General features: G+C 46.9%; 1 protein-coding gene across 1 annotated transcript; it reads right to left on the bottom strand.

The window, feature by feature from the left end:
• Positions 1–205: 205 nt before the first annotated feature.
• On the bottom strand, positions 206–25940 carry LOC144102325 (uncharacterized). Its single transcript, XM_077635624.1, has 11 exons — positions 25911–25940; positions 23130–23687; positions 21646–21669; positions 18341–18505; positions 15642–15792; positions 13608–13770; positions 12032–12156; positions 9794–9935; positions 5332–5502; positions 3900–4055; positions 206–530 (listed from the first exon to the last, which is right to left on the bottom strand). Exons 2-11 carry the CDS (start codon positions 23395–23397, stop codon positions 339–341), a joined length of 1557 nt encoding a protein of 518 aa, XP_077491750.1. The 5' UTR covers positions 23398–23687; positions 25911–25940; the 3' UTR covers positions 206–338.
• Between the last annotated feature and the right edge of the window lie 7 nt (positions 25941–25947).

Here is a 25947-nt window from a genome sequence, read left to right as displayed (position 1 = left end):
CCTGCTTTTACACGCCTCAGAATGACTATGCTTGTATAAACCAGCAAGAATAATTCGACTCAGACATTCATATAAAGATTTGTTGCTATTCGTATTGATAAAATTGGCGAATTTATTTTCGCCTTGTATTAGCAGCAAGGAGATTGTCCTCACCCAAGGCAACACCTCCGTCCATCCCGCCCCACCCATTCTCACCCGAGGCAGCACATCGCCTGCCTTCACTATCTCCCCTCAACCTCAATCCCCGCGCACAGCACCCAAATCTTAGAATCGTATTCTTGGCTACGATGTCTTCAGTGCCTTCAGCTCCTGATGTGAGGACAGGAGACTTGGCTCGGCTAGTAATACTGCGGCCCAAAGGCTGGCCCGTATCTCTGGACCATGGTGCTGGCGACGGCGTGGAGCAGCTCGTACTTCTTGAATTGGACCATGTGGTTGTCATATGTGAAGCCCATTTCGTGATAGTCGTCTCCGAGGTCATCGAATACGACGCACCTGTCATCCGGGTAGGCGTCCAGCAACTTCTCCATCTGCGAACATGCCCGCACGAAAGCCTTTGCTATGTTTAGTGCTAAACGAACATATCAAGATATTTATTGATGTCGTGTTGGTGGATACATTCTTTTGTCGTGTAATTGTTTTCGAAGGAATAATGCTAAAGGCAGCACACTTGCAACTACTCAAGAATGCAGTTTAAAAAGCCGCTTAGAGAAGGCTGTCCAGCCAATGGCGTCAACATATTTTCATGATGTCTTGGGCAACCAGCTTTCAGTTACGTCAAGAAGCAATGAACACCTTCAATTTGCAATGAACAGTCTTGTACCTACTACAGGGTGGCATCACGGATGTACAGGGTGCGTAAAAAAGTTTCCAGGCCGCTGGGTCTGCTATTCGGCAGTAAATTGTGGTACTTAAGATGCCTATGAAACTTCCAATGTTTTTATGTGTGGCAATGGTATTTTTCTGCCACCTACACAGATTTTGAGGTTTGGGGATTTCTCAAATGCCCCACTGCAAGACTCGAAAGCAGATCCCGTGGACTGGGAATTTTCGTGGCAGGCTGTACTTGCTTGATGTAAGGCGATTAACACTATTTGTTGGAGGGCCTGTTTTAAGGGCTTGGCTGCTATGTTCTTGAGTTGTATCTGATTATAGTAAACTGGGATTTCTATGTACAAATTGGCATTGCTGAATGAAGAAATATAGTGAAGTTTGCAGTGAAGGTCCGCCCATATTGATGAACGCCACACAGGATTCCTCCGCAAAATATATTTTAGAGCGTACGAGTTTTTATGTCTCGGTCTCGTTTAATGCGGTAATACGTTTAAGTATTGGAACGCCGATTTACTTTGCTGTTATGATTGCTCAACGGATTAGTGACGCATCTTTCGTACCATGGTTCCTTGTTATCAACTTCTTTTTGCCTAAGTTGCATTCAACTATAGCTGTACTTATTTTTAGTGTAGTTTCAGTTGTAGTTTAATTACGCGTGACGTCAGAAGTTGGAGATGACTTGAGGAATACCAAAGCTGCAGTATATTACCGGTTTGCCCAGCCGATATCACTTCAGCTCTTCAGGCAGGCCAGCAGAGAAACTGAACCAAATTTAGACGACAAACCAATAATTATGTTGCAGTTTATGTATGCGTCCTGTGATCTCAATCATGTGACGTCTCACAGTCAGGCTGTTGAAACCAAAATTGCATAGGAAAATTGATTCAATCACCAGGTTAATTACAGAGTGGGGGCAAAATCATATGGTGATCACGTTTGTGCCGATGACTTGTGGATCATTGCAAAGAAAAAACATAGCAAAAATTTAGCACATTCATCCAGTTTAAAGAGGTCAGGATGACACGAAGGAGAAAAAAGACGGGAAGAATCACCAATGATTTACTAGTGTATATTGACGTATTTAGAATTTCCCGCAGCGTCACAGAGACAGGATTTTAACGGGTATGCATAAGATACAATGTTAAGATGCATGTACAGGATGGGTTAAAAAAATCGGTGCTGTTGAGGCGTCAAGGCTGCTTGTGTTGAAACATTAGCGCTTGAAGACTGCTGCTAGTTGAAAGTACTATAGTCAGTAGTAGTGGACTATTTAAATGAAACTTCGAGGAACCATGACAGAGAGAATAAGCAGAACGGCGGATCATTAGCACAAACTCGATTACAAAGTACGATATGTCGGTTTTAGCAGTCTCGAAGCCACACATGAGCTATGGGAACGCCGGAATGAAGGGCTCCGAAGTAATTTAGACCGTCTGGTGTTCTTTAACATGTGCTCACAGCGCACAGCACGCGGGCGTTTTTTTCTGCATTTCGCCTCCATCGAGATGCGACAGCCGTGGCCGGGATTCGATCCCGAGTCCTTGGGACCAGCAATCGAAAGCCAAAGCCTCTGAGACACCGTGGCGAACTGTATTGAAGAATGGTAAGCATTGGATATGATTGTTCTTTTACAAAGTACTGGAAATGAAAGAAAATAAAAAATTTTCAACTAAGCGGTCATTGCTTCCACCTGCAAAACACAGAGAAAATAGCCACTTATTCAGCAGTCAAGAAAATTTTACGTTTGTTCGCTTTATTTTAATAGCGTGGTGCGTAAGAAGTTGCACAGAAACAGTTCTGAACGTTGCGGTTGCTGAAAGAAAGCTCTTCAGGAGGGGTGCGCGACTGCTGAGTTTCGAATAGGAATCGAATATTTAGAAAAAAAAATGTCTCCAGATATCGAGTATCTGTTTAGTGTGAAAAAAATATATATACGGAGTGTTTCACCTAAGACTGTACACAATCTTTAAAAATAGGTTTTTTTAAGCTAAAAGGGCGGATTTTTCTGTATAGCTTTGTCAGCGGTGTGGTACCCCAGAATACAGCTAAGACGTGCTAAGTTAGCAAGCTGGTTTGGTCAGCTAATATTGAATAGTTAACTTTTTAACTATTACCGTTAGGCTCCATAGTTACTGAAGGGCGTGCAGCCCATCATAATTATATCCATATAAGTTTTTAGAAATTTGAAAGCATGGTTACCCTCGGTGCTGAGGCCAAACAAATTTTGGCTATTTCGACAAGTTACGTGCACTGCTGAGATTTCTTTGCTTGCAAGCCTCTCGAAAGCGCACGTATTTTGGCGCTATGTAGGCAAAATTGGTTGGGGCATGGAGCCGAGGATAATCGCGTATTCGAAATTCTGAAAACTGATACGAATATTACTGACGGTGGGCTACATGCGCCTTAATAATGAAGGAGCTTAAGTGCATAGTTAAAAAGTTAACTATTCACATTATTTAACCAGCCTGCTAGTTGGCATATCTTAGCCGCATCCTGATGTACTAAACGCTGAAAATGCTATGCCGAAAAAAGCGTTCTTCTAACTCAAAAGGCTGCTTTAAAAAATTTGTACGTCTTAGATGAAACACCCTGTGTAGGCAAACCACACTCATTTTCTTTTCTTCAAAATAGTTTTGGGTGTTTGCAACCGAAATTAACGTTTGTTTTGGTTTATAGGGGTTTAACGTCCCAAAGCGACTCAGGCTATGAGGAACGCCGTAGTGAAGGGCTCCGGAAATTTCAACCACCTGGGGTTCTTAAACGTGCACTGACATCGCACAGTACACGGGCCTCTAGAATTTCGCCTCCATCGAAATTCGACCGCCGCGGCCGGGACCGAACCCGCGTCTTTCGGGCCAGCAGCCGAGCACAGTAACCACTGAGCCACCGCGGCACCGGCAAAATTAAGGGAAAACTAGACAGACACATCACCATCATAGAGAAAACGACGTGTGCAGAATTGTTTACAACTTAGTTACCGCAGCAGTGTAATGTGGTCACGTAACTTGAGTGCGGAAATTAATAATTAACCAAACAATCAAGCGCAGCATAGGCATAGCGCGTACCTTATATTTCAGCGTGGTGGCGTCGTCGTAAGCAAAGAACCCGGTCAAGTTCCGCTGGAAGAGACCCTTCCAGAAGTGGGTATGGGTCGTGTTGTCGAACTCGTACTTGTACTTAAGCTCCTCCACCGGGTACGTCCCGTTGACGCGGGTGGTGAACTGGTGACGCACCATCGTTAGGCGCACACCGAGAAGATGAAAAAAAAAAATTAGCTGCGGTTTAACTACTGCTGAACCTGGTTAGAAAGCGAAAGCTGCGGTGTACCGGGCAACTAGACGCGGCTTGGCGTCTGTAACGTCGAGTGCGTCCCGAACACTCGATAGGCAGCGCGCCCGCCCTGCCTCCATGACAGGTGGCAGTTAAATTAATGGTTCATCGCTAGAGGTTGGCCACCCAATGACGCAGTCTGGTGTTCTGCACGTGTTAGCACAGCTGCCTTTTCACAAGATGTGGTGACCTCTGGGGAGTGCCGAAAATTCGCCTGCTACTGGTTGACAACAAAGGCACGTCACTTGCCTCTCGACGCTAGAATTCTCGCCTTTGCCTTTTTCACAAAATATACTTCCCTAACACCCACGTAAGCAATGAAATAATCTCTAATCCGTCCTATCGGTCTGCCCGCGTTGACCACTCCCACAAAGTTGGTATTATTTATAGCTGCACTAATCCCTGTTCCCGCAACTTTATTCCACGCACATTACAGGACTGGAACCGCCTTTCCGGACTTATCGCTGTCATTGAAGACCATCATCGTTTTAAAAATCCATTAGCTAACATTGTATATTTAGGAGCTTAACAACTTGTAATTTTTCTCTTTTTTGCGTTGCTTGATTTTGTTTAATGTATTATCTATTTAGTCACTCCCATTTGTAATGGCAAATAGCCTAGGGGTATTAACAAATGAAATGAAATGAAAGGCACGCGGTAAACACGCAGGCGCGATTCGGATCCACGAGAGTCAGCTGTGCCTGCGAAGTAGCAAGTGTACGCTCGACAGCTGCCGCCATCTATCGCATACGCCCATCACTAACAGGGACTGGGCATACGCAGTAGAGCTGACGGTTTTGTTTTCAACACGGAGAAAGTAAAGAACTCAGGACAGGTATTTACGGCATGTTACGTCACATTTTTGAATCCTGCTCCTCCCTGCGTCCCCCCTACTTGGCCGTCGTCTCAGCACGCTTGCGCATGCGCAGTAGACAATGCAGCAGACGACGCCGCTGCGCGGCCAAATACTCCCACCAGTCCTTGCGAAAGCGCGTGATTTCCGGCACACTTTCTGGCATCCTCTTCCAAGTTTTCCTTCCGCCATAGTTTTCAAACAATGAAGTTGGAGACGAAGAGGCACGCATGCGCAGAACGACCGTGTTTTTTGAAAAAGGCGGTATCCGCCCCTACAACGAGTGAGGGAAGTGCAGTTGTCGGGCTGCTTACCCTGAAGCGGGTGTAGCGCTGGACGGCGTCTGTTCGACTCGGCATCTCCTGCTTGAAGTCGATGGTTGCGCCGCTGCTCTTAGCATAGTTTATCGCCGATGAGACAGAGAAGCATATACTGCGGCGGTTAAGCACCGTCTTCCAGTGGGGGAACTCTCTCAACGCGTCCAGCTGCGAGGAAGAAAAGTACGCATCGAGGTATACTACCATGCGCAGGTGTAATCAGGGGACAAAGAGGACTCCTTTGGAGCTGCGAACAAATCGATTTTGACATATAGAAGGGGAGGTATACCTGTGTACCTCCAGCTTGGGGTATATAACAGGTCTTGATCTATACATAGCCATGGGCAAAAGTCCAAGAATTAAAGGGACACTGAGGAGAAATTGAAGTTGGCTTGTATCGATAGAATAGCAGCGCCTGATCACAAAAACGCCACTGTTACTGAAAACAAAGCTCTTGTAATGTAGAAAACAGCAAGAACCAAAATACAGGTGTCGCCGCCACAGGCCAATCTCGCAAGTACAAGCGTGATGACTTCCTTTAGACAAGAGGCGCCACCTTGGAGGAATTTTTCTTACTTCATGGAAGCCACGAATCTCTGAGGCTGGCAAAGGAAGGTTGCGCACCGTACCGCTAGCCTGCAGAAATCACGGAGTCTGCGTTTACGTCACGTGTCACGTCACTCCGTTCTGAGACGTCATAAGAGTTGCCGTGGCGTCATAAGAGTTCCGTGAGTTTGAATCAGAGCGGCGGGAAAAACTTTTTCATCTTCGAATCCAAATTTCTTTGAAATAAATGCATCTTTCGCGCCCGGACAAGCGGCAACAAAGCCATGAAATGCCGAACTATCAGATTTTGCTAACAAAAAAAAATGATAGAGTTCTCCTCAGCGTCCCTTTAATGAACGAAAACACGTCACCCGATATAGCGCGTGATATCCGCGCATGCTTCCGGCATTTTTAGTGAAGTGGTATACCTGAGCGGACGGTAATAGCTTTTTTTTTAACCCGCAAACTGTTATCCCGCTAACTTTTGTTTACAAGTAGGTTTTGTTTACAACCAGGTGCGTATAGGCACGGGTACCTATATACTCCACTCGTATAGGAATGGTATACAAGAACCGTATTTGCCAGATTCAAAAGCGCACTTTGTTTAACAAAAATCAAGCCTCCAAACGGCGCGCTTTATAATCGAATAAGAAAACGAAACCATGCCATGAACGGCCCCAACATCTTTGCCATCTTAAGATGGCGGTTAAGGCGGGTTCACACCGGCGAGTCGTGGAGGTCGCGCGACAGGTTTAAATCGATTTGCTACGCTCCCTCCCCGCTTTCCTAGCTTTCCTATAACCTCGGAAACCGTATCTAATAGACCGAAATCGGTCGCACGACATTTTGGACTCACCAGTGTGAACCCGCCCTTAAGCCTTTGTGTGTTAGCGGTGGGAATGATAGGCATCTCTGAGACGTGCACTGCCGTCTAAAGTCGAGCCATTGTTAATGGTGGTAGTGATTTATTTAAAATAACATAAAAGGAAGGTAAAAGATTTTTGCTAGCCCCGGCATCTGCCATCACGTGCGGCGGCACCTGAGCTGGGGCAGCGGAAAGAAGGATCGCAGGCAGGTGGGAGAAATGAAATAAAAGAGGTGAGGGGACAGAAGAAAGACATGGGGGGAGGTAAATAGTACACTACATAAAATAAATATGCACTGCATAAAAACATTGAAAGTGAACACTATAAATGCAAAATAAATATACTATATACATTATTTACACAAACAGTCAAAAAGTCAGTTGTCTTCGCGGCGCGCGTGTGCTGATGACGGGAAACTCGGCAGTCATTGGTCACACGCGCGCCGCACTTTGCACACACCATTGTTAATACAAGTACAGCTTTCTTGGACGAAAATCTTGAATAGTGGATTATTGTAAGCTACTGCTATGGAAATATTGAAGGTAATGGCTCATTCTTCCGATGCAGAAGGTAAGCTTGATACTGAAATCTGCCCTTAACTGTGTTGTGGAAGGTATTTCTCGTGATAATATTGCAGTGCTTTTTTTAGTGACAGCTACATTACGGTAGCATTTCGAGCCGCCCTGTGGCTGCGCCGCCACGCTGTCACGTGGTTGGTCACGTGGTGCGGAGCTGCTGCCGGTGGCGCGGCGCCGAGGCTGGTCACGTGATGCGGAGCAGCTGCCGGCGGCGCGGCGCACCGGCGAAACCGCGGTGCAACAGCTGTGCGCATGCGCCGTGCCAAGTGGGACGAAGATGAAGAAGGAATGCACAGAGAAACGGAGTGGCGAAACGCTGACTTTGCAATTCAACTGAGCAAGTTCCACTCGGCCAGCTGTAGCTATCGCGTCACTCCAGGTTTATCCAGAGCTAAACCACCGCCAATTTTTAAATTTGTATATATGCCCGAGTTTTCCAAACTGTTTAATGAAACAGTTGTATCTAATTATTCATGAACGAGGCCTTTGTACATCATACGCTCCCGTTCGAGATCTTTTTACTAGCGATCGCGTCTTAGGCCTAGAGTAGGTACCAGGTAAGGGGAACGTCTTCGCAAGTATTATATCCACTTGTTCTTAACCAAACACTTCAAGAAATATTTGTTTTACTCTAAAAATAAAATAAAACTTTTCTTGTTACATTATGCAGATAACTTCACTACTCTGTTTGATGGAATGTATTTTTGTTCCTTACGAAGTGGCAATTTCTAATCGTTTCTGTTGCAGTGTTCGTTTGACAGTATATGCCAGACGCGTTACCTGCTGACGGACGCTGCCACTCAAGCACATTGAGTCTGGCTGGCCAGAACTTGTATTTTTTGCAAGAAATAAAAAAATATTACCATTATTATTTAGGCTTGTCTATTTCTCGTAAAGTAGTCAGGTCATTTACATTTAAAAAAAAAACGTTTTCCCCGAGTAATGCAACTTGGAAACTGAGAGCCTGCTAGACGTCATTCAATTACCGTATCGGGACATTTTATGTAGTGACCTTACTCAGCCCGGTCTTTTTTTTCAACTGTTTCAGGCTTGTCGCTCGACCTCGTCTGATTTAGTTGTAAAACTAAAAAAAATTCATGCCCCTTCGGTGCATGCAGAAAAACAGCTTGCGCAAATTTATTCTAGAAAAAGGATGTCTTGATCCCTTCAAGTCTGAAGCTTATTAATTATAACATATTATTTACTATTAACTGAATAACCTAAGAAGCTAGTGTGACATCTTTAAAACTCTTGACGGCAGTGCCTGAAGTCAGATTTTATAAATTCCTGAAATACATTTTGACGGCACAGGAACGAACATTAACGAATAATGAAACAGCTGCATGCCTTATTGTCCTTTAATTTTGAACTTGCGTTCGCAGAAATACCGAAATGACACACCAAACATTTGGTTTTTGCAACATTTCCCCTGATGCCTTTCTTAGCGCTTAGCCGGTAAGTTTAGTAAAGGCTCAAGCGACCAAAAAAATATTTTGCGCGAAAAAATTTGCCCCGGAGTATTGTTCCCCATCAAACAAATGAGCGTTAAAATTTATAGAGAAATGCGAAATAGTCTCCCACCACAAATGGGACGTCTGGTATGGAGCGACCATTCGTGGATACGTCGTTTCAGACACTTGCATGATGGCGGATGTCGGCTTCCCTTTCCGGGTGATGCTTCCACTCCAGAAGTTCTATACAAACTTTCACCGAGCTTCCTGAGCGCCTCATGCTCTCTCTCAAGTTTTTGCTCGAAAAAAACTCTCGGATTTCCTCATGCTCCGCAGCTTTATACAATGACTTTTTCGTCGTTTCAAAAACCGATATATCGCCTCCTCCATGGCTTGTAACTTTCTTTTGACGCTGACTAACAGACTGTGCTGAATAAAAAAATTAATCTAGCTAATAATTATGCAAGTAAGTAGGAAGACTTATAATAACTGACGTCAAACGTGGCTGACCCTTTGTTTCTGAAAAGGTTTTATTGCTATTTCAAACTTCATACTTCTGTAAGTTTTCGAAAGTGTTCGCTATAACACCCCGTAGAAGCTTGGGTGCAAATTACTGCGATATCTGCAGCGAAGTTTGCAGAGCCTCTTTCAAGCGTACACCCTTAAGTTAAGCCGGGCGGGGGACTCTTGTACCCATTTTTACCGGTGGGTTGCCGGTGGTGGGTTTCGAACCAAAGATCTTCGCGCTCAGCAGGCCGCCCAGCGAGGAGGACTACGTGGTTGTCGAAGCTGTAGCAGCACGTAGTCTTTGCCAAAAGTAACCGAGCAACGGTGGTTTGTTTCTTAGTCGCGTAGCGGAGCAATTATCGCAGCCCTTAAAGCTAAGACCTTGCCCTCACGGTCACAATTCCGTCTCCAGGGGTGCTGTAAAGGCTCTTTTATACTGTTGAGAAGCAAAATCCTGTTGCTCGGTTACTTTTGGTGAAGGGGGTACGTGAACGGTGACGTGCAAACTCACCATGCCTCGCATGCCGGGGTAGGGCGGGTGAATCGGGTTGGGCGGAGAGGCCCAGTAGAAACCTGGGCTGTACATCGCCTGCTGGACGAGATTGGGCTCGTCCGTCGTGTTGCTGGTGCTCAAGCCCACAATGTCGGCCACACTGCGGACGATGGCCAACGAATTTATGAGTCCCATGCTGGGGTACAACTCACAAATGAAGCGACAAATGCGCTTCAAATAAGAGCGATGAACCAATGGCTTTAAGCATTCGCCACGACGTCGCGGTTACCCGCCTTTCTCTTGTTATATAGCATGGCATCCCAGGTGTCTACAAACGTCGAGAAAGCGTACGCTCATTGCCTGGAGCTCTTATTATGAGCGGCGCAGGATGAGCACACCGACGGCTGCTGACAAACACTGATGTATGTAGTATGCGAGTGTGCTGTAAGTTGCAGGCGGGCTTTAACCCTCATTAGTACAGCGGGAAGCACGTAGTGCCACTTGCTCCAATTGCGGACAAACGGCCAACGGTGTACCTATAGGTATCGCCCCAACGACACAGGTAATCGGCACAATATTGGAAATGTAATTGCAAATGCCGGTCCATCAAGGGACCAGAGTGAAACCATCCATTTGCAATATTGGGCTGATGACCTGTGCTGCTTGGGTGCGTATTTTGGCGCGCTGAATATCATCGAAAAATCCCACAAACTATTCGGTGCGTTTTCATCCTTGGCTAATAGGTCGGTGTTCTGTGTTTTTTGCAAGCGCGCGTGTGCAATCCGCCTTTCTTGACAAGGCCGCTGGAGTGGTTATGCAGTGACTAGGCGCGCCTCTATTGGTTGAAAATGAAACCGCCTGCTCCTACTGCGCATGCGCAGTTCATGTTAGTGACAGGCGCATGCGAGGGCGCCCATGTTACGCCAGAGGGCGCCACATCTTGTGAAAAAGGCGGATTCGACGCGACCCAGTATGGCTGCAAAAAATACATTTTTGAATTTTCTTAGGCTTTTCAGGCTTTTCTTGTATTCAACTGCCTCATAATATTTATTTAAGCAACTTTCAATTCTAATGCAAGTTTGGTCCGTCGAAAAGACTGAGGTACGGATTTGTACTACATATTAGGTGTTTTTAAGCAATCGTTGGTACAAACGTGTGCCCCCTCTTTTTTTATAAACAAATAGACAAAACTGTTGAGTAATATCACTCAATTTATATAGTAATTCTGAGCACAATTTTACTGATTGTATGCATATAAGACATGCGTGCAGCTTGCACCTCAGTGTTAAAGAGACACTTTTAACAAAGAGAAATTGACCTGTATCAATACAGGGTACAGAGAGACCACTCGCTCTGAAAACGGAGCTCTTATAAGCTAGCCCCGTAGAGTATAGGCGCTCAGTTTGCGTATGTGCGCGAACATTAAGGGCGGTCTTACACACTGTACGCAGCACAACCTCAATGTGATGTCTTAGATGACAGGTTAGAGTAAGGTATGGAACTGTACGGATCATTTTGGTGAGGGCTAATGCGTGAGGGACTACCTGCCTGGCTTGGACCTCCCATACCTCATTCTGCTTATAGACAATGCAGTGGACTAGATGCGCAAGCTGGTGCCATATTTTAACGGCTGCAGCAACATTGCCCTGATTAGATGTTTCATGGATGCGAAGTCCAAGAATCCGGCGGGACGATACGTGAGGTACGGGGTAACCCGGCCATTGTGAGAGCGATGAGGTGGTGGTGCTGGCGTTGATAGCGGGTTTTCGCAATGAGTTTTAGTTCGGTGTGGGAGACAGGGAGACAGGTGTGGGATACAGGCCTGCTGTGTCAAGGTAGCCAGCGAATGCATCGAAGCCTTGCTGTCAAGATGTTCTCCACTGTCCTAGAAGACCCAAAGGCGCACCAAATATTGAGATCGTCTGTCTAAATTCTGTCGGCGATAAGTGCATCTTTTGCTAACTGCCAAACGTAAACATAGTCAGAAAGACCCAGATCATCAACTTTTACTAAGAACAACAGTTGCATTGAATTTTCTTCAGTTTACACTTAAGGTTCCAGAGTTGCGCAAAGTCAATGGGACGCCTTATTGGAGGGGTTTCTATAACGCATGCTGGCATGGAACAGCCCACGGGCATTCTCGCATTTCGCCTCCACTTGGATTCGACCCTGCAACCTTTTTCTCAGCACTCGACCGCCGATGTCGGTGACCCACTAAGCTAGGGAGGACAAACAGGGCAGGCTGGCACGCCTTACCCAAAGAAGTTCTTCACGTGTCTCTCGGGTATGAGTCTGTCACCTCCGGGCCATACGGCAGCGGTGTGTAGGTAGCTCCACCCAGAGGGTATAATAGGATTTCGAGGGCCACGAAATATGCTGCGCTGAAGGGAGGAAGAAAATAATCACCACCATCATCAGCCTTACTGCACTCACGGCAGGACAAAGGCCCCTCCCATATGTCTCCATTACCCATTTAGCAATGGCGTAGAGGCAGAAAATCCGCCTCGCCTTCATGAAGACCTTGGTTTGAACGTTGGTGTCACACAGTTCTCCACCGGATAAAAGTAAAAAATTGGTAGAGTTTTAATGTATTAAGACCGAGCTGACGTGCGAAAACAAGTGTTCATTCTTAAATTGGAGAAGACACTTAAGCTCCGCCATAGGTATTTCACGCGCGACCTTTAGTGGGTTAGTGTTCATATATGCATATTCGGTCGTTCTCTATAGCTAACATTCATAGATGGCGGCGAGTCCTCATACCGCCATCAGCGCAGTATAGCAGAAATGAAGGTAAAACTCATAAACCACAAGTACAGCATTTGCCAAAAGGAACCAGGCAGCTTTGTTTGCTTCTCATTTGAAAAGTGGAGACCTTATGGCTTCCCTAAAGATCTAAAAGTTCTTGAAAGGTAAGGACAAGGGCTCCCCTTACCATATAGAGATTTAGAGCTTGAGGGCCGGGATAATAACTTCAATATACAACTCAGAAGCAAACCATGCAGGCTGGTTACTGTTGGCAAAGACTGTCCAAAAATAGAGGATACCTTCTTTTCCATCAGGCACTTGTTCCTCACCAACTCTTTTGTACTCAGGCAAGGTTGCCATGCTAAGATGACTAAGCCGTCCTCCTGCCAGGCACGTAGCCAAAATTTTTTTTCGGGAGGGGCTCGAGGCAGTTGCATAGGGCAAAGCTTGGGGAAGGGGGGGGGGGGGGACAGGGCCTATGCCTAACAAGAACACTGCTGGGGGAGGTTAGTGCTTTTTCGGGGGGGGGGGGGGGGGGTGGACCCCCTTGAATATGTGCCTGATTCCTGCCAACGCGGGCATGTACGCAAAGTGCACTGTGCATGGACAAGTGTACTATGTACTACTGTTACTTTGTTAACGATATCACGGCAGCGTCGATCAGATGACCGTTGAGTCAAAGCAGGAGGGTTGTGTCACGTAAGTAGAACAGCCGAAGAGCATCTAGTAAGTGCTCTGGTCACATGCTCCTTTTCTCGCCCGTTTCGCCACTAAGGGGTTTTGCGGGTAGTGCAACGACTGTGTCGTCGACGCTGAGGTGATAATACAAAAAAAAATGAAGATGTGTACGCCTTTAATTGGTTCTTCTTAAGTTATCATGCTTTGCTTGCACCTGTGCTGTGATATTCGAGAATACTGCATGCAGCGTGCAAGGGTGAAGATCTGTCGCGCAAACCATGGAATACACAATTCCCCTCCCCCCTTCCGCCCCCGTAAAAATAAATAAAGACAAGACGCATTCAAATATAACGCACTGAACGCATTGAACGTCACTTCGCTGAACGAAAATTAGTTGGCGAACACTTACGTTTACGGTCAGCTCAATCTGATGGTCCCCTCTGGTGCTCCTAATTATCGTATTGATGATAGCGAATCCGTCGAATCTGGAAGTATTGATCGATCCTATAAACGGCTGGCGTAAAAAGGAGTGTAGGCTGTCACGTATCTTTTCAACTTCCCAAAAGTTCGTACTGCAGGAAAAAATAAGACAAAGAAATGTTAGGAGCGATTGGCTACCGTATTCTCGCGCGCAATACCCCCCAGTACGTATAAAGCACACCTCTACAATTTTTAACCACACAGTCTTCTTTCCTTATGTGTCTTCTGTGTCCGTCAATGCAGGCTTCCTCCGGTGAGTGCAATGGCGAGCACCCGCCGGTAAAAATGCATTTACCCTACACGAGATGCATGCGGATCGTAGCCACGCACCCGAAGAGTGGTGTAAATTTTCGGGGGGCTATGCACAACACAACATAGCACAACAAAATTCCAAAAACTGATATGGCGGCTACTAACAGCCGGCTACAAATATGTAATTGCAACTAGACGACTAATTCCAATAGTTAAAAGTTAATTAGCATAATTTTTTAACCACCTTACTAGTTAATATGGTTCAGCGGTTTTCTGCCGTCCGCCAACCCTGGCAACACCATGCCACAAAAGCCATATTTTTGCCTCAAAAAGTTTATTTTTGAAAACTACTTAGCCTTCCTTGCAGCTCCCGATATATGCATGCGTATAGAAGCAAGCTCTTTTCAGAGGAATTAAATCAGTTGTGAATACGCAATAAGCCTGTCTAATCGTTCCTTCGTGTATGTTGCCGTCTCGTGGTAAGCAATAGAGAGCGCTTCCCTGAACAATGAACAACGAACTAGCCCCCGTTCATGCCTTTTTACCTAGGTTAGGTAGGTCGGGCAGGATACTGAAATTCCAAGTTGGTTTCACAGGCTCTTTTTGGGTCAAAGACGACGGAGAAATATTGCGGTTTATGTATGAACGCCTCCCGTAATTTTTTTAAGGTGCAGAACGTAGTTATTGTCTCGCACCTTCTCCTAAATCCAAACTGGTGTATGTCACCGTTACAAAACTTCCGAATAATTTCGCCGCTAGATTCACACAAGAAAAATTTAAACAGATTCCTTCGACCTCTCCTCAAGATGTTGCGTACATTGTATCAGACAGCTTTCCAGAGCACCTCAACTGAACCACCTTTTCTAAATCCGCGAGGATACTTTACCGCATAGCAGAATATGATAAAGGACAAACTTGCTTGCCAATTCATTTTTTGCCAAGACTGTGCAACAGTGGAATCGCCTATCGGAAGTGCAAGTGCGCTCTGTAAATGAAGATGTCTTTTTTGCAAATTTGTACCCCCCCCCCCTGCTGTAACGCCTTCGGGAAATGCGGGGTAATTATTGAATAAAGAAGAATAAAGAATGTCACCTGAAACGAGAACACGATATGCTTCTCACATTTTGTTAGTGTCGAGCAAGTGCAATGCTCTCTTTCGGCGAAAACATTTTTACTAAATTCCGCCCACTGAAATGCAATCCCGTGCTTAGTAAGCGACTGAAAGATGGAGCAAACCATTGATGGCTCAGAATTAGGGGAATTATATATAAAAAGCAGAAAACAAGACAAACAAACAAGCAAAAGCACCGGTTGCCTTTAGGGACCTAACGAAGGCAGAAATGAAAGAAAGCGAGCAGTTCCAGGGACTTCGAACGACAACGAGACAATGTTGGCATCCTTCTAGGCTACTCAGCCGAGGGGCCCGGGATGAATCCCGGAAGCAGCGGTCATGTTCCAATGGAGGTGAAATGTAAAAGGTGCCCGTGGACTGTTCGATGTGAGCGCACGTGAAAGAACCCCAGGTGGCGCGGAGCCCTCCAAATGCTCCCTTCATAACCCACGTGTCGCTTCGGGACCGTTAAACCCCATGTTTAACTATTCGCAATCTTAAGGTGGGCGGCGCGACTATGTCCTCGGCTCGCGCGTCTGGCCACATAGTTTCATGGGCTTTACCCTACTGCACTGGGCGCAGAGGAGGTGGAATACTCACAGCAGCCGGAGAAAGGTGGAACCCCACATGCCGATGTACCAGTCGGCGTGCGGATATGTAAACTCCATGACCACGCGAACTTCGCGGTGGCCCTCGTCCAAGTACTGCCAATAGGTGGCGTTTGTGTCGAAGTATGCGTTGAAGACCCACGCTGAGAACGAACGAGAGGGAGAGAGACACTGAGTTAGCATTGGGGCGGGAGCACATATAGTGGCGCCATCTCTCCGCATTTCCCGCATGACGCTCGAAGTAAGGCCACGTGCTCACCGTGCTGCTTTGCGCTACGTCTCATGTGGTTTGTTTTCTGGAGTCAACACTTCACTTAATGAGCGATCTTACCCAGTAACTAGGGTTAATCCGATGAGTTTTACCCGCCGCTAAAACGGTGCAACCTGGGGGCAAACCGCAGAGAGGAAGCATGTGCTAAAGGTTAATCGAGGTGCCGCCAAGCATTCTTGCACCAAAAAATGCCACAAATTCAAAGGCGCGAAGTTCCAACAAGATTTAAAAGTTGTTCAAAGACAACGTTTAAGCATTTCTGAGTGCCTTGTTTTTATAAGCGCTGCAAAAAATAAATGACCGTCATGACACTGAATAAACTAACATGATTTGATTAAGGTCGTTGTTGCCAAATTAGTATGCCTTATATTTTGGCCGCAGGGTCGTGGCTTTCTGTGAAGAGGCGTCGCCAAATTGTCTGCCACCACAGAAAGAGTGTAGAGAGGGTGTACATGAGAGTAAGAATACCACTCTTCGAAGCCAGTACATTACGAGTGCAGCTCCCACTGAATTCCTCAGAAGTCGTTCAACGCGTAGATTTCCGCTGTTATTAACAACACTGCAGCTTCAACGCCATCAGTTTGAGGTACATGTTCCGTGAATCCCGGTGAAAAGATTATTTTACGTCGTAATTGTGGAGCTGTGTAGAACACGAACCTATGCATGTAGGGTGTTTTTGTTAAAGATCACTGATTTCTATTAAAAAAGGAAATGACTGGGGGCTTAGCTTGGAGCTAATCAAGATTATTCAGAACTATTGAAGCTAATCAAAATTATTCGGAACTAGCAGGGTTAACGCTAATTTTGCACGGTTTATCTTGACTTTCTATTGTTTTGCCCAATTTGAGGGCTTGGTTGATATATGACATAATGCAACTTTGCCTGAATTGCATGATTTTAGACTTGTAATGCAATAAGATAGCAATGAGAACAATTGTGTGCAAAGTGGCTGACAGAGTTAACACATACTGTTCGCTTTGTGACGTTATTGCTTAAAGTATTACTATGCTACAAACGCAATCTTTAAATACCTTTTTTTAACCTGTCTCTTCAGTAAGTGAAGGCCTAAGAATGAAATGCCTTGCAGGAATCCCAAGACTGCTCAAACAGCGGCACTCTGTATGCCTTACGAGCCGTCGTGTTCAGCCACGTCGCTCTTTTGTGCTGAGCGTTTCGTGTTGCTTTCGCTGTTAGTGAGCCGTAGCACTCGGCCCACTGCTCATAGCCTACGCCGCTTTCTCACCATCGTGTGCGGCTATGTCTCCGTTGGAGACATAGACGAGCCCTTGTATCTCTACACTAAATTGCTCTGATTACGAGGCCACGACGCTTGCGCTCTTGGCGCCGGCATTTGGAAGCTCAGATGTAATAGATGAACGGCGCCTAAGATACCTGAGAACACACAGCACTTGAGGCTGCGGAGGTGACCGAATGGTCTAAGGCAACTGTAAACAGAGCTATTCGGTTAGCGCCGATGCCAGTTCGAATGCCGCTGAATGTTGTGGTATGGTAACTCCAATGCGTTAGCATTAGAACCCCTGTGTTAGAAAAATCTCTGTCCGTCCATCTGAAGCCTCGGATTGCAGGCTGCAAAGTAGAGAGAGAGAAACCCCTCTACACTTTCATACGAAAGGAGAGTAAAAGGACAAGTCTGGGAGGGAATACGAAAAGAGGGTGTGAGGTTACGGGTGTCAGGAGGCTAAATGAAGATGGCAATCATCCTCTCCACAGGAAAAGAGAAAGTGGGAAAGGGAAGATGCAGAAAAGGTGGGAGGCGGCAGGTGGTGGGTGGAGGAGAGTGGAGAGGGGGTGCGGCAGGTCCCACTGATTGCTGGATTGTATCTCTCCACCCGTGCACAGGGTCTCAACCCGTCAGCGGGTGGGGCGGCTCTATTCGGGGGAACACTATAGTCGGGTACAACTTAAAAACGCAGATCGTATTCCCCGTGTAATGACCCGCTTCCATCTAATGGCGTCCGCCGATTCTCATGACCCTGCAGCGTGACAATGCAGGGAGTGCTGCCACAATGGAGAGAGGGGTCTGTCTTCGACCATAGAGGGAAGGGATTATCCCACTCCCTTCTTTGTCACACTAGCAGGGTCGTGAGAATCGGCCGACGCCATTGGCTGGGAGGGGGTCCTTTGACGAGGAAAAGCTGCTGCTTCCTTGAGTTTTACTCGACTATAATTCTAAAGCATACTCTGCCGCATAAATAGCATTCAGCATCTATATATATATATTTTCCTGCTGGATTATTTTCGAACAGAATATTTCAGCATGTTTCGGTGGATTTCGGCTTCATGTTCGACCTGCTTCGGACGACGTTCGCCTGAGTTTTCCAAAAGGGGGAGCGGAAAGCATTTCGTGCTTAATATCGACGGGCGCCGCCGAGAAGGTGATGTTAGCGGAAGCCTCTTACGCTTGAGCGTCTTTTGGGTAAACGTGAGAGGTTCGTGGTTGATTTTTTTGTCGTCGAAGTAAGTGAACACTCGCATGTAGACGTAGTCCGTGCATTGGTCCACCTTTTCCCAGAGCTGACGCCGACCCGTGAGGTACTCGAAGACGCAGATCAGTGTGAAGTTTCCTGCGAGCAACGGGTGCGCATTAGGTCGTGCGTTATGTGCGTTTTACTCACAAGGACACTGTTTTCACCGAAAACGAAGCTTTTATAAGCCAGAAAAAACAAGAAAATTGAATGCCGATGGCACCATCAGCAGCCCTTTTCCCATGTAACCTCTAGTGACGTCAAGACAGTTCTTTTTGGGCGAGAATCTCTTAGTCTAGACTGCACCCTAATTCACTTGCGTACGGTGATTTAGTGCGAAAGTGCTATCTCAGTAGCAATCCTGAAAACGGCGAAATGTGTTTGAAGCCTCTCAGATACCTGCAGAAATAAAATAAATACTGCAGCGGCAGGGTTTCGAAAGCGCGGTGGTGGGAACATATCAGCTTCGCTGGCCACTGCACGATAGCTCTATGATATCGCCGCAGTCGAGTCGATCACGCCTCGTGTTAAGCTACCACTCTGCCACGCTGTACTTTGCACGTCTTCGTCTTCATCAGCTTCCATCTGTGCGATAAACTCACGAAAGGAAAGGTAACAAGCATAAATGGCTCCATGGGTCAGCGGACACCTCAATTGCGCTTTGAGCTACACGGCGGTAGTGACCGAGAGATGTGCGCTGCTTACGTTTGCGTTGACGTATTGGCACGAAAGCGGCACTAGAGCAATAGGTAACCGTAGTTCACTGGGCACATTGGCATTGACAGTATCGTAGAATTCGTTGATTTGAGGAAAGCGAAGGCGCGTAACTGGCTCCCTGGGTCAGTGGACACCTCAATCACGCTTTCAGGTACGTTGCGGTGGTGTCCATGGGCAAAAACCTGCTTTCGTACAATAATTCGTGCTTATAAATACTAAACCACCAGCGATTTTTTTTTCCTGAAACGAGCTGAGCTTCGTTTTCGGCAATAGTGCGTTGTTTGTCATTAGAATTCCCCAGTGTATCAGTACAGACGAACTTCGATTTGTCTTTGGTGCTCCTTTAAGCCCTTCGGTCAGAGTGCCGGCGCATGCGCACATATCATATCGGTAAGACGCTTTGCAAAACTCCATAAGTCAGCTTTCCTGCACAACAGAAACCATTTTACCATGGCGACGCGGACCGTCCTAGGGGGAGAACTCGGGTTCAGCGCTAAAGACTTTATGCCATGCTTATGCTGCGAATGCACTTATGAGCAGTACTTTGACACAGAAGTTTTGCATCCTTCCTTGTGACTCCAGTGGGAGGGGGGGGGGTGAATTGTACAGTCGTCCACTGCTATGGCCATAGAACATTCGGACTGCGTGTAGTCTGTGCCCCTCAGCGCACAGAGCGACGTCTAGCGGCCGCGCCTGGTTCGAGATTGCGCATCTTTGAGGGTCATCTGAGCATCAGGCATGCGCTATTCCGAAACCAGGCGCTGCCGCCAGACGTCGCTCTGCGCGCTGAGGGGCATAGACGACACGGAGTTCGAATGTTCTATAGACATATCGGTGGACGACTGCGCCCGCAAAGCAACGGTTTGGGAGCTTAATCCCTTTATTGCGACAGCAAAGAATGCCAAAAACATGTAGGAAATGGGTGTGGCATTAATCTGACGTCAGATTCTCTCTATTCCTGCCTAGAAAACCGGATTGGCCACCATGATGAAGGGTTTTGCGCTATGCACAGAAGCTGACTTCTACATAGAACCATCTTAAGTCAGGAATCATGGAAGGTGCCCAGATATTCTTCCGTGGGTGGCGCGAGCAAGAAGGGCGAGCCGCACTTTACACAGGCATGCTGCCTCCGAAGTATTACTTGTTACAAATTTAGGATGCATAAAATGAAGATTATGCATAGCCGTGGTCATTCAGCGAGGGGGCCTAGTAAGGACTGCATAATCACGAAACGTCTTTTTCGTCAAGGTCGGAAGCATGCGCTCGGTAAATTTGTGAGGTCGCCAGTTCAATACCTCGCCTCCCCTCGGCGCCGTCACTGCAGGCGTGTGAATTATGAGCGCAGAAATTTGTTTTTAAAATTTGTTGCTCCGGCCGCTCCGGCAGCGAAGCTTCAAACGGTCACCACCGCCGACGCCGATGCCAAAGCCGACGATGGACAATTTCTTCCGGGCGTGGGGGTACTAACGCTGTCGCATTTAAAGGGACGTGGTTTACTTCACACCAGATTATTAATGCGAAAACATTACTAGGCTATGTTATGTCCGCAAAACGTGTCGAAAAAATGTGACGCCTGATGTGACGTCATCAGCTGGACACGTAATCAGTCATGATCTGAAGAGCGGCGCGGTGAATTATATAAAGTCGATGATTAAACAATATCGGGTCAGAGTCATCAGTAATCGATTTTTAACAGTAGTCATTGACAAATAAGTGACCCTGATTAATGATGATGATCATTAGACTAATAATGATCATTAACAGGAGCAATCATTTGGGCTAATAAATGAGGCGTCGAGTGGTAGCATCGGAGAGCGGAGGTCGGATTTTAACGGAGTGGGTAAGTAAATGTAGAAAGGCGTCGACTAGGAGCCACCAACGCCGTGGCAAGCGCTAATGCTTTCGCATTTTTTCAGTACAGTCTCTGCAGTGACCTCTTAAGTTTTTGCCAGCAGGTATTGTGAAGGAAGCAGCCCAGCAGACGAACCTTGTTAGACTGACTAATGATCGGGCGAGTTGGTATGCCATTTTCAAGAACAGCGCGAATTAGACAAGGACTGAAGGAAGAGAGACATGGATAGGCGCTGACTTGCAACTAACACTTGCAAGTTACAAGTCAGCGCCTGTCCTTGTGTGTACTCCTTCAGTCCTTGTCAAATTCGCGCTGTTTTCTTGAAAAAGACGAAGCTCAGAACGAAGAGGGTTTGGTGAGCTTGCGGGAACTCTGGCCGATTTGCCAGTTTATTGCAGTTAGATAGTTCCGATATGTTGACGGCCGCGCGATTCTAGCAAAAAACCCAAAAGCTGCACGTAAGCGGACCAGACAGCTACCGCCTATTAATTATTCTGAGGGGGGAGGTAATGTTCTCTTCGCCAACATGTTATCTTCCTTACAAAAATGTAGCTATGAATATTTACGAAAATTCTTCCGCGTGGACATTGAGTAAGAAAACTAAAAGTCCAATCGTCACCGTTGCAAACCTCGCTTCTGAATGCAATGCGGGTTAAGGGCATACACTTACGTGTTGGTTTTCCGGGACGAGGAGCTGAAAGAAAAGACGAAATATGGGCTTGAATCAGTGGAATGAATCCAACAGCTTGCCAGTCAATACGCTGAGGTCTAATGAATAAAAATTTGTAGGTCGCTTAATTACCATTGCTTGGTGACATTGCGATAGGATTGAGTCTTTTTGCTGAATTTGACTGCTTCGAATCTCCCGCCATTTCGTGTGGCTTGCTGCAGGCCTGATCTGACGGCGCTTCCACACGCACGGTTGGAAGATGATGATGGCTGCTTCCAAGCCACAGAGCTATGGACTGGCAGTCAAACAGCAGGAAAGCTAAGCTGCGCGGATGGCGTGGTGGTCTCAAGCACTGGCCAGCAGAACTGATCTGTTCGCTCAGCCGCGTGTTTTAATCCCGCTGCGCAGCTGTGAAGTTTTCTGATGCGGCCACTCATGCGTTTCCGTCATGATGCCCAAGCGTACGCCATTGAATTTTATTTTATTTCTTTTTCGCATTCTATGCTGCTTTTCAATTTTTTCTGCGCTGATATGCATATTACAAAGCCGACTAAAAAACAAAAAAAAGTACATCGATTTTTTTCTTCTCCTTTACGCTGCTGCCAGTGTGAACGGATCCTTAGCGTATTCACTGTCGTACGCGAAACAGCGGCGCCCGTGTTGTCGCTAGGACTCTCGTATCTACAGTACCAGTTAACGGTATGCAAAAAGCATCTCCGGGTGCGCTTCTACGGTACACGGTGGCGCATGTGCAGTCGCCCTGCTTGTGCTGCGGTAGTGGGAACACGGTACACAGTATGCTAAAGGTGTCAGTTCTTTCCCACGCCTAGCCCATACGTACTGAAAATTCACAGAATCACCCAATTACTACCTGATGTATTGACAATGCAAGAGCGTTAGAAGATGTTGTTGCCTCTACCAGAAGTGACCTTACTTTCGGTCTGGTGACGTAAGTTCCCTCTATCCAATTTATCCACTCTCGTGAAGCCACTTCTAAGCCGCCGCGGTGGCTCAGTGGTTATGGCGCTCGGCAGCTGACCCGAAAGACGCGGGTTCGATCCCGGCCGCGGCGGTCGAATTTCGATGAAGGCGAAATTCTAGAGGCCCGTGCACTGCGCGATGTCAGTGCACGTTGTCGAAATTTCCGGACCCCAGGTAGTCGAAATTTCCGGAACACTTAACTTCGGCGTCCCTCATAGCCTGAGTCGCTTTGGGATGTCAAACCCCCATAAACGGAAACCACTTCTCTATAGCCAGTGGAAACAAACTAGCCTTGTGACGCCACTTCCCTTCAATAAATGAGCGAACTATATGACCAACGACACATTTTTTCCCTGACGAGGCTTTTAATGCCATAGCATTAATACAGTTGCCCGTTTACCTGACATCTGCCTGTGAACCCTGCGACTGGAAGGCGCTTTCTCGGTCATGCAATTGATTGTTAACCTCTTGGTACAGTTTAGATGATGTACGTGCACACTCACTGTGATTGTAACCAGGCGTCGTGCTCGCTGGGCTCGTGGTCGTGCTCGTGGTCGTGCGATTCGTCGTCCTCCTTGTGGTAGTGGTTCTGGTCGTCGTCGTCCTCGTGGTTGTGGAGGTCGTCCTCCTAGTCGTGGCCGTCGTGCTCCTTGGTGTTCTCGTGCTCGTGGTCGTCCTCCTGGTACTGGCTGTCGTTCCCGTCGTCGCCGGTGGTCTTCTCGAAGCGGTCGCTGTAGTCTGCGACCTTGTAGTTCTTGCGGTCGGCTGCATGGTTCGCGCTGTCGACCTCGATGTTATTCCGGGAGACACCGTCCGTGCGGCAGTTGTCTGCGTCCCCGGGCCCCGGGTAGACACCGGGCTAGCCGTAGGGGGTGTTGGGAACACGGAAGACCGTGTAATCGGGGTCGAAGCTGGAGGTTGCCTCGTCAAGTTCCCGGTTCCAATGCTAACCGGGCCGCTGGAGGTCGAGCTTGTGTTGGGCCTTGGCGACTGGGTGCCGTTGGTTACCACCGGCGGCGTTGTTGCTGGCGTGCTGCTTTGAATTGGTCCAGGGCCGGTCGCTTATGCGAAAGAAAGTAAAATATTCGGAACCGCTGAGTCACGATTAGTTGTAATCTAGCACTACAGCTAAAGTGGCCTTATGAGCGGTAAACTGCGCTGTGTTAACCACTTCAGGCGCTGCGTTCACACTGTGGACGTTGCCTCAAAAATATAAAATGCACTAGTGCAGGATGCAGTGGTCGTAACAGCGTATGAAAAAAAAAATGTGTCCTAGAATTTGACACATTTCGCACACAGAATTTGACACATTTGAATTTGACACCTCAAGCCAGGCATGTGGAAAACAATATGGACACCTCTGTCGTTTACGAATGGCTGCTCCGGTACTGCTCCGGAGAGTGCGTTTCAGCTTACGTGCTTCAGAATGACGTTGTTTACATAACTCGTTACGACAGCAGCGAGTCGGGTAAGTATGACTGGGACCTTGAAGCCACTGTTAAGTCACGATGTAGATATCTAGGTGAGTTATTTTTTTAGGCCAACTTGGCATGTTTTTCACAAAAACCAATATAGAGGATCGCAGAATGGAAAGTTGGGATAGTTGGATGCTGTTCATTATGAAAATGGGGGCGCCAACAAAACGGAGAGACAGAAAGACTTGTCCTGCAGTCTTCTTTCTGTGTCTCCGCTCTATTTGCGCCTTCATTTTCATGATGATAGAAGATCGCCCCCCCTCCTTCTTTCTTCATCTGGATAGTAATTAATGTCTTGAGGTGGTGATACTTGTGAAATCACTCTTTTTACGAATTGTTGTGAACTGAATCCTAATGCCTGCATTGATTATGCTTCGATGAATGATGCTAAGGTGACTCACTACTTCAGAAGAGAACCGGCGGATTCAGGATGGCATGTAAGGATAAGAGGCCAAGCCCCGAGCACTGCCTGATTTGGATTTGATTTGGATTGCCTTCGTTCTGTGCTAGTGAAGCCACTTGCTTCAAGTCAGTGTGTGATAGCAATCCACAGAAATGATTCCCTGCTTGGCAAAAAAAAAAACACTTCCTCGCAATCGAACGGTCCCCGCCGCGGTGGCTCAGTGGTTAGGGCGCTCGACTACTGATCCGGAGTTCCTGGGTTCGAACCCGACCGCGGCGACTGCGTTTTTATGGAGGAAAAACGGTAAGGCGCCCGTGTGCTGTGCGGTGTGGGTTCACGTTGAAGATCCCCAGGTGGTCGAAATTATTCCGGAGCCCTCCACTAAGGCACCTCTTCCTTCCTTTCTTCTTTCACTCCCTCCTTTATCCCTTCCCTTACGGCGCGGTTCAGGTATCCAACGATATATGAGACAGATACTGCGCCGTTTCCTTTCCCCCAAAACCAATTATTATTATTATTATTAATCGAACGGTGTTCGCCCGAGGGTCCGAAACAACCTTGGACACAATCTCGTGAATCCAGGTATATCGTCCAGCATAATTTTCAAGTTTTGGAGGAGAATTCTGCGAAGTCGCTACCTTGTTTTCATTGAGCGCCTCGCCAAACCACTGGTGACACACAAAAAAGGGACTACATGACAGAAAAAAAAAACATGGTCTAAGTGCATTTGTGGGTAAGTCTTAGGTCCGGATAGAAAGCAGGCGTCTTTCAGCTCAGCCTTTTGATACTGAATATAATAATAATTGGTTTTGGGGGAAAGGAAATGGCGCAGTATCTGTCTCATATAACGTTGAACACCTGAACCGCGCCGTAAGGGAAGGGATAAAGGAGGGAGTGAAAGAAGAAAGGAAGAAGAGGTGCCGTAGTGGAGGGCTCCAGAATAATTTCGACCACCTGGGGATCTTTAACGCGCACTGACATCGCACAGAACACGAGCGCCTTAGCGTTTTCCTCCATAAAAACGCAGCCGCCGCTGAATAACCCCGAACGAACGTTTTTGACGTGGAAAGTTTGCTAACTTTCACGGAAAGTTTGGAGGAAGCACTGAAAGCGACGGTTTTCCAAGTATTTCAAGAACTACAGTCTGGGTAAAAAGTCTTAAGGCCGCAGCGTTCAGCTGCAGCGAAATGAATGTTCCTAGAATGTTCCATGTGGCGGATCACCCAAAACACAAGTCAAGCAGGAAGCTTTTATATCACAAGGAGAAACCTTCTACTAGCTTTTCAAGATCATTCGGCCTTTAATAGTGCCGTAATGGCTCTGTTAAGCGGCTGAAGAGAAAATCCTTTGGTCTCAAGACTTTTGATCAAGACTGTACATGTCTATTTCGGCAGTTGTGAACTCACGTGCAGAGGTGATTGACGATGTAGCAGTCGGGGCTGC

This window comes from Amblyomma americanum, chromosome 8 (assembly GCF_052857255.1).
Source record: "Amblyomma americanum isolate KBUSLIRL-KWMA chromosome 8, ASM5285725v1, whole genome shotgun sequence".
NCBI lineage: Eukaryota > Metazoa > Arthropoda > Arachnida > Ixodida > Ixodidae > Amblyomma > Amblyomma americanum.
This window is presented reverse-complemented; position numbering and strand designations above follow the sequence as displayed.